Raw genomic sequence first — 13,922 nt, forward strand, 5'->3', positions numbered from 1 at the left:
TTCCTGAATTCCTACGAATCGCTCCGCCCGCAAACACTGGGAGCGACGAAATACCTCGCCCGTCTAGCGCTGCCACGCAGGATTCCCATTCATTTCGTGTCCACCAATCGCGTCATTCTGTTTACTGGCCAGACAACCGCTGGTGAAATCTCGGTCTCGCGCTTTTACCCCCCAGTGGATGGATCAGATGGCTTGACGGCGGCGAAGTGGGCGTGCGAGCGATATCTTGAGGCCGTAGCAGAGCAGTTTGGGCTCCCAGTACGGGTTCATCGGTCATGCTCAGTAGTCGGTGAAGGGGCACCGCCGACGGAAATAGCAAACACGCTTTTGAAGTATAGCAAAACGCTGAAGGCCATTCCGACCCTAGAGAAGGTTGAGGGTTTTGTCGACTACGCGCCAGTAGGGGACATTGCCGATAGCATTTTTCTCCATGTCATGGTCGCACCACAACTTTCGGACGAAGGGAAGTGGGTGAGGTTTATTCATCATCCCAGCGGGCAGAGGATCGCCTGGCAGAAGCTAAGGCAGCACTTCGAGGACCAAGAGGGCGACGCTATTGAGGAATTGTCATTAACGGAGTGGATATATCGGGCGAAGCCTCTGGGGATCTCAAGATTTGTTATTGCTTTCTTAGACGCTCTAAAGAGCCGAAGGGACCCTGTCTACTTTCCACTACTCTTGAAGACTCAGAAGTAGAGCCTAACAGATATTAGAATATAGGTAGGTAGGTAACTAGTAGATATTTATACAGTAGGTTAGTTGGTTAGTTGGTTGGGTTTATCGTGGGGACGGTCCCTTATTAGGGCAAAACCATGCCTCCTAGAGCCGTACATCGGAGGGTTATGGAGGGATCGAATCTGTTTCTTACCTATTTTAGGTACATTCCATGCCGCCACATGCCCATCCACGCTGTGGCGGGATCCGTGCTACCAAGGCACAGCCTCTCTTAGTACATTGTTAGTATTATCTGGAGCATATTTTTGTAAAGAAACTAGGTAGTTTTCTCTACAAATGTTGCCCATTCCACACTGTCCTCCCCTAAAAAAAGTAGAAAAGGCTACCCTCGACGTCCGAGTAGGTAGCAACCTATGTAGCGAGTTCGATGAGTCAGGTCAAATATATTGAAAAAAATGAGGCTTACCTGGCCGGATCTTGGAACTGACCTGGGAGCCCTTATAAAGCCATACCTAGCCACATGTCTAGCCACGTTAGCCACGTCAGCCACATAAATTTCTTACTCCAAATCCACTACTCAAAGGTATATATATACCCTCATTTTTTACCTGTTTGCTACAAATAAAAATAATTTCGACCTGAATCGGATAGATCTCCCATAAAATATATCTACCTAAACCAGATCAAGTCAGGTCCAAGTCAGGTCAAGCTATTAACTGACTCATCGAACTCGCTGCTTTCCACCAGTCTAAGAAATCTTTCTTATCCGTAGGACATCATCGGTAAATGGAAGGTAGGTAGTGGTCATGAAACGATATTTTCTCCGTAACGGTTAGGTTCATGTGTTAAGCCCTATCAGGTAACCCGAAATCTCTAATTTCCCTGTAATTACTAACATTTTAACAAGTTGTTCAAAACATTATTCCTTTTAATGTTTTAAATCCTCGGTATTGTCTTGGACATATTAAGCGCCACAGTCTTAACCCGCCTTGTGAGCGTGCCGCTAGGATTCTAAGCATCAATCCACTTCACCCTGTACTTGAGTGGTAGCTTTATCAGATATTTATCGGATTCAAATACGTCGCGCCTTGGTGATGTGAGGGGAATGTCATATGTATTACATACTCCAGGCTACCTACTACGGTCCTACATCCTTATCAATGCAATCGACAACCATGTACGGGCGTTATCTATCGAACTGTTACTATAGGCTACTAGAGGCTAGAGGCCGAACCAGAAAGCTACTATAGCAATGATAAGGGCGGGCGATGCCAAGACATAAAGAAATACCTAAGACAAACTGGCGATCTTCATCAGAAATAACTGAAGAACACTATACTCCGGGGTGCATAATGTTCATGTTATGAAAGATGCTTATCTATACCTACCTGATTCCGAACCTCCGCGAATGGCTTAAAGCGATGCGCCTAGATAAGCTGAAATGAGCAGCTTATATAGGTACCTACCTATATTTCATGATAGCAACCTGATGGTTAAGATTTTATATTTCTCAACTTCATATTCTCATAGCGTCCTTCTATAAATAATATCGTCATACTTATTGTCCAAGTCAAGCAGACTTAATAGGTGGATTTGATCGTATACCATAATGAGTTCTATCAAGGAAAAGATCCCACAGGTTGGCTTGTCCGCCGTTGTGGATTTCGAACAGGGACATACGCAACTCGGAACAATCCATGATGTGCAGAACCTCACGATGCTTGGTTACAAGCCAGAACTACGACGCAACCGATCCATGTTTACTTTATTATTCCAATCCTTAGCGATCGCTGCCGTAAGTCTGAACCAATGGAATAATTGGCTAGATATCTGAATGTATCCAGATACCATATGGCTTCGGTGGTCCTCTTATTAGCGCTATCTATGGGGGTGGTGAGTGGCCAATCATCGCGCTGCATGTCTGTCCTTCCTTATATTAACCCTTAGATATCAGGCCAACTGCCAATGTTTCTCGGATGGATTGTGGTTTTAATACTCGGCGAATGCATCGCCCTTTCACTAGGCGAGCTGGCCTCTCGATATCCGACTTCAGCGGGCCCTTACTATTGGAGCTTCCAGCTCGCTAGCCCGAGATATCGGACAGTTCTCTCCTTCATCACCGGCTGGACGTGGCTTATCGGAAATTGGACCATCACTCTGTCGGTCAACTTTGGGTTCGCGTCCATGCTGGCTGCGGCAGTGTCATTGTTCAAGCCAGACTTCACTATAGAGGCTTGGCAACTCTTGCTTATCTTCTATGCCGTGTGCATTCTTACTTTCTTTATAGTTGCCTTTGGCAATGGAATTCTCCCATTAGTCGACACGATATGTGCTATATTTACAGCCATTAGCATCGTGGTTACTTGCATCTGCCTATCCGTGAAGGCAGATGTTGGCAGACATTCTCCTAGCTACACCTTGGTAAGAAATATTTGCTCAGTGTTGTGGAGAAAGATATACTGAGAATTTCATTTCTAGGGAAATTACGATACGTCGCTCTCTGGCTGGGATGGCTTTTCATTTTGGATCGGCATCTTACCTGCAGCCTATACGTGAGTTTGTTTAGTCTCCTTTCTCGAGTTACGATATCTTTCCCCTCTGACCTTTGCGAACATTGCGAGCTCATGGTAAGACAGGTTTTCAGCTATTGGGATGATCTCGTCAATGGCAGAGGAGTGTGGTGATCCCACGGTTAAACTACCAAACGCAATATCTCTTTGCATACCGGTTGGCGGCATTGCTGGGTTATTCTTTGTAAGTACTCACCTTCTCGATTCAATAGTCTTTGAATGTTACGCGAATGAAAAGACTCTTAAAAACATTAAAGCTAGGTAGATATAAAACTTTTACTAAATACGTCTATGTGTCCAGATAATTCCTCTATGCGCAACATTGCCAGACTTAGCGGATATAGTCACGGCACCAGTAGGCCAAGCATTACCGTATATTTTCGGAAGAGTTATGGGATCACCTGGAGGTGGTCTCGCTCTTACTTTGCTCGTCCTTATAATCACCTTATTTTGCTCGATCTCCATTACTTGTGCGGCATCGAGATGTACATGGGCCTTCGCGCGGGACAATGCCATTCCACTTGCTCGCCTCTGGTCGAAAATAGACGAACGTCACGGCACGCCGATCTGGGCACTTGTCCTTACTACGCTCATTGAGATGCTCCTTGGACTAATCAACCTAGGATCTTCATCGGCATTTCTTGCCTTTGTGTCAGTTGGCGTTATATCTCTTGCCGTATCTTACGGGATACCTATCGCTATATCACTATTTCATAATCGCAAGGAAGTTAATAGCGCTAAGTGGACTATGGGGAAATACTTAGGATTGGTTGTTAATTGGCTCGCGATAGTTTGGATTGTTTTCGAAGTAGTATTGTTTTCCATGCCTACCGTGTTGCCGGTAACCGAGGTTAATATGAACTACGCAATCGTAGTCTTCGTTGGATTTATGGTTCTTAGCGCAATATGGTATGGCATATATGCTCGGAAAGGTAAGCATTTCCATTATGCTTTCAGACACCCTTTCTACAATCATAATACTAATGCGGTGTGCTCGCTATAGTGTATCAGGGACCCCCAGAATCAGACGGACTCGCTGTCGATTCTTAGTTGAAAGCACTGCTTACATTACGACTAGGGGTTAGAAAGGAACGGGCGAGTTAAAAAGGGGGATATTGATAGTATTGAGAAATCCCTTGATGATTAATAAACGAGATAATCCGTAAAAGTAGGCTTGAAGATGGACTTAATTACCTAAAATAGATACCTGTTAGGAGTGGTATAATTCAACCTTTCTAGTTTGGAATTCTATCGCTCAGGATTTCCTTCTCATACAAATCGATGGCTATATTATTATGTCAAACACGAAAAACGACGCCGTAATCGCTGTACAGCAATTACGCCTTATATATATTGTGCGACATATTACTATTAACATACTATACCTAGTATTAGCTGTATAGGTACCTATGCTTAGACTTCAATCTCCTTCTCATCTGCAACACCGTTATTACCAACAACCCTGGCCTTCTTCTCCCTCTCCTCCTTATTCTTCCGCTCCATCTCAAGCTTTCGTTCTTTTAGTGCGATACAGAATTTGGATCTTGCTCGAATATCCTCACCCTTCCAGATAAAGATAAAAGGTATAATAGACATGAGTAGACTCAACCCCCCGAGTAAACTACAGGCCCCACTAACTCCTAACCGCGCGAACATAGGTGTTGTCGCGAGTGGAAGAATAACTGCGAATACAGAGCGGCAAGAGCTAGCAGCCGCATTGGCGCTCGCTGCAAATATCTCATAAGCATCTGTGAGGTAGTTCAGCAGTGACATGAATATTAACACTATGATGATTAAAATTAGCAATGTCCATATATCGAAACCATGAGCCTGGCCGTAGACCATGAGGATAAAATATTGGAAGTGGCACGATTATAAGAATTTGGAATGCACATACTATAACCTCCGCCAAAAGGAATGCCGGCTAGCATTGGCACAACAAACGACACGTTTGGTCGTGATGACCATCCAAGCCAGAATAAGGACATAGCAAATAAGGGTCCTCCCAGGCATGCCAGTGGGACCCGACGATACTCCTCTATCTTTGACCATGGAGTACCACGGGCTTTGGCGTTAAGAACTATATGGTCATACCCGAAGAATATAGGAACGGCAAGAAGTGCACCGACACCAACGGGCAGGTAACATAAGCCAGTGACTCCCGGAGATAGACCATAGACATTCTGGAATATAATTGGGAACGCTTGAAATGACATGTAAAAAATTGTGTATACTAGTGAAAGATAGAGACACGTCGCTGTCACAATAAGTTCGGTTAAAATCATACGGATGGGCCGTGTTAGGACTCTGGTAAACAACAGTTTAAAGTCATGTGGCTCAAGCTCCGAAGCAGAGTAAACCTGGGCTTTAGGGTCTGCCTTTCGAATTTTTGCTGCCCTTTGGCTGAGGAGAACCGGTGCATAAGTCTCGGGGAGGAAGAATGCCATTATTAACGTTACTCCCGCAATAATGAGGCCGATCCAGAAGGTCCATCGCCAACCAATACTTGTCGAGCAGAAACCGGATATGATCGGAGCTAATAGGGGTCCTAAGGCAGTCATCTTCAAATAGGAATCAGCTCTAGACCAGCACAGGTACATATTCAGATTAGACACTTACGGCCATGAAGCATGCCATAGCTCGACCACGTGTGACTGGATCATTAAACAAGTCCGCCAGAATTCCACTGACTACTGCGATCGGCGCGCTGGCACATGCTCCTACGAAAAATCGAAATACAAGCATCGCTGGCCAGTTCGGAGCGAGGGCACAGGCGAGAGTCCAGATTACGTACATTATGAAGCATCCTGTAGAGATATTTCGGCGTCCAAGATGTTCGCTTAGAGGCCCCCCTGAGAACGCGAAGTTAGCTAACAGAATCCTCTCGTGTGCTAGTGACACTTCAAGAAATAGGTACCTAAGGTACCTCATAAACTAACACCGAGGAGAATCAAGATTGACTTACAGAAAATCGGCCCAAATACATAACCCAGGAGGTATGTGGATATTGGAAGGACAAATTGTGCTTGAGTAGTAACTCCCCATTCTTTTGTCATATAAGGGATAGCCATACTTGGTAGAGAACTACCCAAGGTGCTATTGGCAACAGTGGCCATTGACGATGTAACAATGAAGGTCTTCCGCCCCTATGAATGGAGTTAGCGTCGCCAAAATAGAGCACAACTCAAGGGGGAATATGCTGACTAGAGACCAATTGTAAGGGTTTTCTTTGTCGTTGACCTCCCATGATATGACTGTTCTTCCTTCAGAGCCTTGGAACTGGCTCGGGTCTGGCGTATCGTCCGTTGGCACTCTGTTGTCTCCCTCTTCTACTTTATACCTGGCTTCTATATCTTGATTACTGATACTCTGAACGAGTTCTGCGAAATGATTTAGACCACTGTCAAGTCTACGAATGCTCATATGACTCGGCGAAGAGGCATTCGTAGCCACATGGTCTAATTGCGGTCTGAGGCCGGTCTTCATTGCGCTTGGATCTGTCATGACCGGGACGGAATGGCCTGGGGGGTTCCGTTGGCGAAGTTGTCAATGCTGGAAGACTCTAAGAGCAAGTAGTAGAGGCTAAAGGCTTAGCTACAGGGACAAGAATTCTATATAAAGAAAGACAGAAAAACTTCACCGGCGGGAATTGCGGCCACGGAAAGGGTCGACCGAAGTTTTTATGGGCCGCGATTTATAATGCCGACGCATGGCGACGCCGGACGCGAAAGGCGCACCGTGACGATCATCGTACCGATCTTGGTAACAACACATATCCTACCTCAATTATTGCGGTGAGAACAAGACACCCACGTCCTTAAACAGTCACTTAGACCCCTGAATATCCAAGCAAAGGAAACGAATACTATCTGATAGTTCAACAAAGAGGTATGCATTGAGTCCTGGATTCTACTATAAGCGCCGGGTCTACGGTATTACCCTGGTAATATGGATAGCATTCACTTCCATCCTAACACTTTGAGAATGTGTATTAGTGATGACCCTTGTACTTCTTTGACAGGGGCAAAGTGAATGTACCACTATTTTCTGAATAATTCTTAATTGCAACCCTGGTAATTCTTTCTATGTGTCCACTTGCAGCTTACACTAGAGACCGGCTCTGATCGGTAAGAGACCGACCATATGTAGAGCTATCCCCACTCAACGCCATCTTCCCAGGTTTCTGGAGCCGCGATGGACGGCAGACGGTGTGGGTGTGGGGTACTCGAGTGGGCGGGACACACTCAACAATGGTGATTGGCTCATCTTAAGGCGGTAGCCATCGATCAAAGTCGTTTATGCATTTGTTAACATCTCCAGAGCTATTCCCGTAGCCGGATATCATCCCCATTGTGGAGACATTTGCACTTTTTCAATATTGAAATATAACAAGGGCCTCACAACGATCAAGAGAACGTTACGGTGGATCGGTTTAACGTGAATCCGATTTGAAAAGAGCCAATTACATGTTGCCGATGTCGGATTTTAGATGAAAAGAGCATTGCCATTGGTCCGATCAATACAACATTTATATTAGAAGAGGGTAGTAATCGTAATGCCCCTGCACCAGACCACAGATATAGCAGAGCCACGCCTTAATCAAGTTGGGCAGAAATTCTAAAATAGACTTTTAGACTGCCTGAAAGCGAGTTTACCATTTCATTAAGAATTGTGGTAACTAGATGGGTTTTCGCGGAACTGCTCATAGCGAAGTCGGCGTATACGACAAGAAGCTACTTCACTATCGCTACCATACCCCTATATTCTATAGCCGGATTACGAGCCAATTTTCAATTAGTTAAAGTATACCTACCTGGTGGACTACAAAGACAACGACAATAAGTACGCAGTAGAATATTTAGTTATATTGAAAGTAGATTTTAAATGTAGTTTTAGTTTAAGACGTTGCAAGGTTTTAACATTACCTGCATCTCAGCCAGCTTAATGGAAACAGGACACATTCCTAAGTCTACTATAACACTTGTAGATCCCTAAGCCACTAATATATCAAGATAAAAAAATCTCCATTCCAATCTCAGATCGATTCATAGTCCCTTGTTATTAAGCAGAATTTGTGTCACGAGGTGGAGCAAGAAGCATGGAAACAACTTCGTTGTTCCGCGAGGAACTCTAAGCTAGGTACGGGAACCTATGGCTATACATACTAACAGTGATCATTACTCTAGATGTCTCATCTATAATCCTGAAAATTTGTGTTCTTACTCGTATCCTAATCAACAATCCAAATGTTGTGTTGGAAAAAGCCGTACCGACCATATACCCAAGAATGGTTTACTAGCTAGCTGCAGGAACCTTTCAGATTTAAGCGGAGGTGTAAGAATCAGAGTAGTCACCATTATGGTTACTATGGAATCCCATTTCTAGATTATAAGTTCGATTCTTCCAGTGGTTAAATTGCTACCTAGTATATGAACTTAGAGTGTACCTTAAATGTAAATTGAGCCTCAGTTTAGATACTGGGGTCACGAGAGAACATCGGCTTCAAGTTCAAAGTGGCACGGCTGCCATAGATAGGGTTGAGCATATAGTATTGATAGTTGATGGATCTATGCCAAGACTAACAAGTATCGAGGATTGGGGGGTACTGTCGTTACACATGTACACAACGCGCTTGAGAACAATAGTACTAGTATTGCACGTTTAAGGTCTCTTACCCGACTATGGTAGGGAATTGGTATATCAGTCATACCTTGGGCTTTGGGGAAATAATACCAATGTAGCCTTAGCACAGCTTAAGACAAAATCATACGATGCAACACGACGGTGTAGCATCCACAATGCAATGTCCGGTAGCAGTCGAACAGTATGGGTATACTTGGTACCATAGTCACTTCGCTACGCAGGCCTGGAATGGCGTATTTGGTGGAATTTTGATCAACGGACCATGCTCAGCGCTATATGATGAAGATAAAGGTGTTCTGTTTCTCAACGATTGGTTCCATAACACAACTGGCGCCTTACGGGGTACTGCCTCAGCCGGCTCACCGCCAGTAGCACAAAATAGTCTCATAAACAGGACTAACGTCCACAGTGACAGCGGTCAACGATTCGAAACTACATTCGTCGCTGGTAAACGTCACCAAATTAGACTTATCAATGGTGCCATCGACACTCATTACAAATTCATGATTGAAAATAATAGGATGAAAGTTATTGCAGTAGATTTAGTCCCAATCAAGCCTTATACGACTGATCTCCTAAGTGTTGGTATTGGGTAATTAGCGATACGATATCATTGTCAAAGTCGACAAGGGTAACGGGAATTTTTGGTTACGTGCATATTCTGATATGGCTTGCAGTGCCGAAAAAGAAATGCTGAACGATATCAAAGGTATCGTGCACTATGATTCGTCCTCTCGCCAAGACTCAACCTCTACGACTTATCCATATTACACTGAAGACTGTCTAGACGAGCCTATATCAAAACCAGTCCCACACATGTCACTTAACGTTGAACACCCGGTTACTAAGAACAACTTTAATTTGAGATTCGCTATTGATACCTACGAAATTGATATAGATATAACTTAGTCTAAATATTTGATATAGCAGGGGTCTCACTATGTACAATGATACGTGGAATGAGCATATAAAACGTGCTTATATTATCAGGGAAAATGTATTATTAAACACGCTTCTACTAAAGAATCGTAACAATCCTTGCAATGTAAATAGAATGATGAGTTACGGGAAACTGAAAGTCACCATGGTCATTATGTTTGTTGGGATAGAGGTAGAAATTTTAACGATTCACGTGGAGATCAGCCCCTGAAAATCGGACTGGGTATCTCAGGTAAGTTACTGAGAGATTTAGAGCTGCACCAATTCTTAGCAGTTCAGAGGCTTATGAAACATGTTTATTTTCTATAGTTCCTTAGCTAGGAGATAATTATCGAGGCATGGTCAATCCCGCCTATTTCTCGTCAAAACTCAGTGGCATTAGTCACATTAATATCCAACGGCCTTGGGGGAAGTTATGTGGTAAGGTATATTCTATTTCGGTAGACAACTAATTCAAAAATTCAAACATCGTTAAGTACATAGCAACAAGTCCTACTCGTGAGTTGCTCCTTTTTTTAGTTTTTTCTTTTTCTGTTTTCGTTTTACCTAAAAACTTGACTTCGGGCAGGGAAGAAACCGCTGGGGTTTGAAGTTCGCCATCATTATCAGAAACGTCAACTAAGGAAGTCAAGCCTACTATAATCGGGATGTAGAAATCCGAGTTACTTATAGTACTTTAGGAGTCGGTGTTGACAGGTTTGGTCCTTGCCTACCCTCATTGCGTACGTGGGTTGATATGCTAGCCTGGCCTGCGGCATTCTGGCTCGCCGACGGCCTCGTACCTCTGCGCCGTAGGAGGCTTTGATCAGTTTCTACAAGCGCAGCATTTTCGTCAGTTCCTCTTAAATCCCTGAACGTATACGATCTCCATTCCGCATTTCTGAAGTAATTAACTCCACCGGAGAAGTCGCCAGTTAAAAATGGTATAAATATTGAGTGGGAAACAACAGCAAGGTGCATGTCTTGGTTACGAGGTTGATTCTTTATGCCCTCGAGCATGGACACGGCATATTCTCGAATGTCCCTTCTCACTCGCATCGCGCGCGCTCTAAGCTGCGTTGGATCTGAATACAGTCCTGTTCGGTGCCAATTATCGTCAAGGTTATCTGTATTAATCGTGCCTCCAAACTCCTTTTCAAGTGTTGGAACATCCACTCCGACATTGCACGGAATGCTACCAGTCTCTTGTAGATCCGCATGCAAATCAACTTGTATTCCACCAGCAACGAATTGTCCAAAACAAATTAAAGCAGTTTGAATCGCTCGTCTTTGCGGCGATGAAATGATAGCGTCAATGGTGAAAGGAAATGTTTGTTGTACACGTGCACATTGCTGCAGCCCTTCTGCGGTGAGAAAGGGGTCGCGCATCATGAGAGCATCGTGCGAAACATTATGAGGGCCTTGGGCGTGGCGAACTATATGAATTGTTACAGACATGGCGGCAATTCAACTGTTAGTTTTTGGGATAGATCGATTCTATGAGTAAAGGGGGTTGGTGCAGTATGGAGGTTGGTGCTATAGAATTAATGTTCATAAAAATATTCATACGACGCGATACTTCTTACTTATAGTTTTCCTGGATCTCGCACACATTGTTATTGTTCAACAACAACTCGGCTGTGTTCTTAAGCTAGTGGCATAATCGAACAATGATATTTAGGGTTATCCTATATAAAGACATAGTTATCAACAAAGAATCTCATTGTGTTATCAGTGTCCAAGGTGATGTATTAGGTTAGTACAAAGGCATACAAGGAAGTGTATCTAATATAAATGATATGGGTATAAATCTAAGAAACAATTCGGAGGCTACATCTTGTTAATGATAGAGGGTTTTTAAATATTGAAATATCGTGATATTCTTGAAACTGTCCTGAACGCTTACAAAGGCATTATATGATATGTATAGTTATATGCTTAGAGAAGATTCTGAGTGAAAGAAGTCCCGGCTTTCAAAGTTCATAACTCTCTTCTTCCCATTACCTGGTCACTCCATGTTAAATAAGATGGGATAGTTGGATACATGACATCGTAATTATATATATCAAAAGGTGGTAATTGATTTACTAGGACATCAGAGAAAAATAACAGACAAATATAGCCTGGCTATAAGGCTAATAATTAAAGATTCTCCAGTCGTGGAAATTCACCTTTTCATAACTTCATCACCAACACAGTTGGGAACTAGTAACCGAAGGCCCTTGGGTTGAATAACGCGCGCCACCATTAGTAGATCCCGGGAATAATGACGTATTTCCCCTTAATTTTATCATCGCCGAACTTTTCCTTATACCACTTCCCACCAGACACAGCGCGGGGTAGCATAGCAAAAAATTCGTTAATTAAGAAGGACCTCGCAGGGGTGCAGGGGATGCCGGCGGCGATCCAGTATCCGAGCCACTCGACCCATTCCATGAAGTAGTGGGGATAAAGCATATACTTGAACAGCCCATTCTGTGGAACTTCGTAATGCTTTTCGACAGTTTTGCCCTGCTGCTTCAATTTTGCTTGGCGTCGAAGCTCACCTCGGCGTATCTCTCGTAATTCCTCGTCGGAGAAATAGTTTGCAGCGAGTCCAACGTAGAAGAGGACAAGACCGATTGAGAATTGTAGAACAGACCAGTTCTGGGCTTTCCATTCTTCCTGGGTGGTTGGGCCGTATGCTGCTAGCCAGCTGCCTATGCAGGTGGCGTTGCATAGTTGGAAGATGATGGCATTACCCCAAACAAGCACGTGAATGGGTGACATGGACGGCTGGATGATAGGGAAGATAACGGCACGGTATGTGTAGTGAATAACGAAGAGGCCAGCAAGGACTTTGTTCTGCCACGGTAGGTCCTCAATGCCGTGCTGAGCTGGAAGCGTGCTCATAATATATAAGAGAGTGGTAAAACCGGGAATTTCCATCGTCGCCCAGGCAATTCGTCCGGGGAGATTGAACTTGCTCTGAACTGAGGTTTTCCCCATGCCATACCACGAAGTAATCCATTGGAAAGACGCCAACTAAGTGAAAAAATTAGTACTATCACATGGAAGGGCTGGACGATACAAACATACCAGAGGGTAAAATTTCCACCAAAATAGGACTTTCTCGTAGTTTTCTTGGCTGGCTGGGAGCCAATCTTGAACAATGGCCATGGCAAAAAGCTTTGCGATCAAGAGCGATTCGAGTATTCGAAATGAATTATTTGTTATTAAAGGAGGTATGGAATTCTGAAGCTAGCCTCGTGAACACATCGGAGACAGGATTTTGGAGGAGTAAATATTACTACCAAAGGTTAGCAGTGTAAGGTATGTAGATTACATGCATGTAATGGATCAGATAACACATACACTACATCTGTAGTAAGCCCCTGAACCCCACACTTCACTCTGATGGAACGCGGGGAGCGTGTGTGCTTGCGTTGGTAGAGGATATAGAAGCTTCCCAAAGTGGAGCTAGTCGAAAACTTGAATGTCGTGATTGTTCAAATGGGGAGAAAAGTCACCGAGGGCTAAAATAGGTTAAATCTAATGAATGTTTACCCAAGCCTAGTATGTATGTAGATATTAGATTAAGCCATGGAGAACCTTGTCACGGTTTAAAAAGCGCCGTGCTAAGTGTGGCTGAGTTGTAATATTCGTGGCTTAATAGCTGACGACCGAGCTTAGCTACGCGCCACCGCCACTATTTGTAGATACTAACGGACTAGCTCTTCTCTAGTGACGTTACATCATTTGCTACCCGTTTGCTTTCTAACTCAACTCAAACTCAAACCATTCATTTCCAACCTACCTCATATGTATGTACCTAAACCGCTAAAGTACCGAGCACCGAACTCTCAATTCTGCTATTCGCTTTTAATCCACCTCTTAAGATATAATCACTAGAACCGATATATAAACACTTGCAGCCATCAAACTTTATTCTTTCATACAAGTCTTACTCCGAGTGCTTTTTCAAGTTCTTTTTCCAGTGCCACAACCATTCCATGCGAACATCACGGTGATGACGCAATCACGAGCTTTATGATTGTCAACTATTCCATATTAGCGAGATTACCTGCTCGAACCGTCTATCAACCAACTTTGATCCGAGATTGTCTGGGAAATAAC

General features: G+C 43.8%; 5 protein-coding genes across 5 annotated transcripts; 2 read left to right on the plus strand and 3 right to left on the minus strand.

Moving 5' to 3' along the window:
* Nucleotides 1–2,284: 2,284 nt before the first annotated feature.
* Nucleotides 2,285–4,295, plus strand: F4817DRAFT_319154 (amino acid transporter; the record flags this gene model as incomplete). Its single annotated transcript, XM_049301019.1, has 7 exons — nucleotides 2,285–2,470; nucleotides 2,520–2,568; nucleotides 2,630–3,096; nucleotides 3,154–3,227; nucleotides 3,312–3,429; nucleotides 3,547–4,177; nucleotides 4,249–4,295. The coding sequence occupies 7 exons, from the start codon at nucleotides 2,285–2,287 to the stop codon at nucleotides 4,293–4,295; spliced, it is 1,572 nt and encodes a 523-aa protein (XP_049155865.1).
* A 363-nt stretch (nucleotides 4,296–4,658) lies between these two features.
* Nucleotides 4,659–6,749, minus strand: F4817DRAFT_361025 (MFS general substrate transporter; the record flags this gene model as incomplete). The annotated part of the gene is made up of 5 exons (XM_049306350.1): nucleotides 4,659–5,029; nucleotides 5,143–5,806; nucleotides 5,865–6,097; nucleotides 6,211–6,391; nucleotides 6,450–6,749. The coding sequence occupies 5 exons, from the start codon at nucleotides 6,747–6,749 to the stop codon at nucleotides 4,659–4,661; spliced, it is 1,749 nt and encodes a 582-aa protein (XP_049155866.1).
* A 2,294-nt stretch (nucleotides 6,750–9,043) lies between these two features.
* F4817DRAFT_319156 (Cupredoxin) lies at nucleotides 9,044–9,484 on the plus strand (the record flags this gene model as incomplete). Its single annotated transcript, XM_049301020.1, has 1 exon — nucleotides 9,044–9,484. The coding sequence occupies one exon, from the start codon at nucleotides 9,044–9,046 to the stop codon at nucleotides 9,482–9,484; it is 441 nt and encodes a 146-aa protein (XP_049155867.1).
* Nucleotides 9,485–10,493: 1,009 nt separating this feature from the next.
* F4817DRAFT_319157 (histidine phosphatase superfamily) lies at nucleotides 10,494–11,264 on the minus strand (the record flags this gene model as incomplete). Its single annotated transcript, XM_049301021.1, has 1 exon — nucleotides 10,494–11,264. The coding sequence occupies one exon, from the start codon at nucleotides 11,262–11,264 to the stop codon at nucleotides 10,494–10,496; it is 771 nt and encodes a 256-aa protein (XP_049155868.1).
* Nucleotides 11,265–11,574: 310 nt separating this feature from the next.
* On the minus strand, nucleotides 11,575–13,183 carry F4817DRAFT_347776 (3-oxo-5-alpha-steroid 4-dehydrogenase). Its single transcript, XM_049304594.1, has 2 exons — nucleotides 12,885–13,183; nucleotides 11,575–12,830 (listed from the first exon to the last, which is right to left on the minus strand). The coding sequence occupies exons 1-2, from the start codon at nucleotides 12,963–12,965 to the stop codon at nucleotides 12,054–12,056; spliced, it is 858 nt and encodes a 285-aa protein (XP_049155869.1). The 5' UTR covers nucleotides 12,966–13,183; the 3' UTR covers nucleotides 11,575–12,053.
* Nucleotides 13,184–13,922: the final 739 nt, after the last annotated feature.

Source organism: Daldinia loculata, assembly GCF_022478755.1.
Source record: "Daldinia loculata strain CBS 113971 unplaced genomic scaffold F4817scaffold_55, whole genome shotgun sequence".
NCBI lineage: Eukaryota > Fungi > Ascomycota > Sordariomycetes > Xylariales > Hypoxylaceae > Daldinia > Daldinia loculata.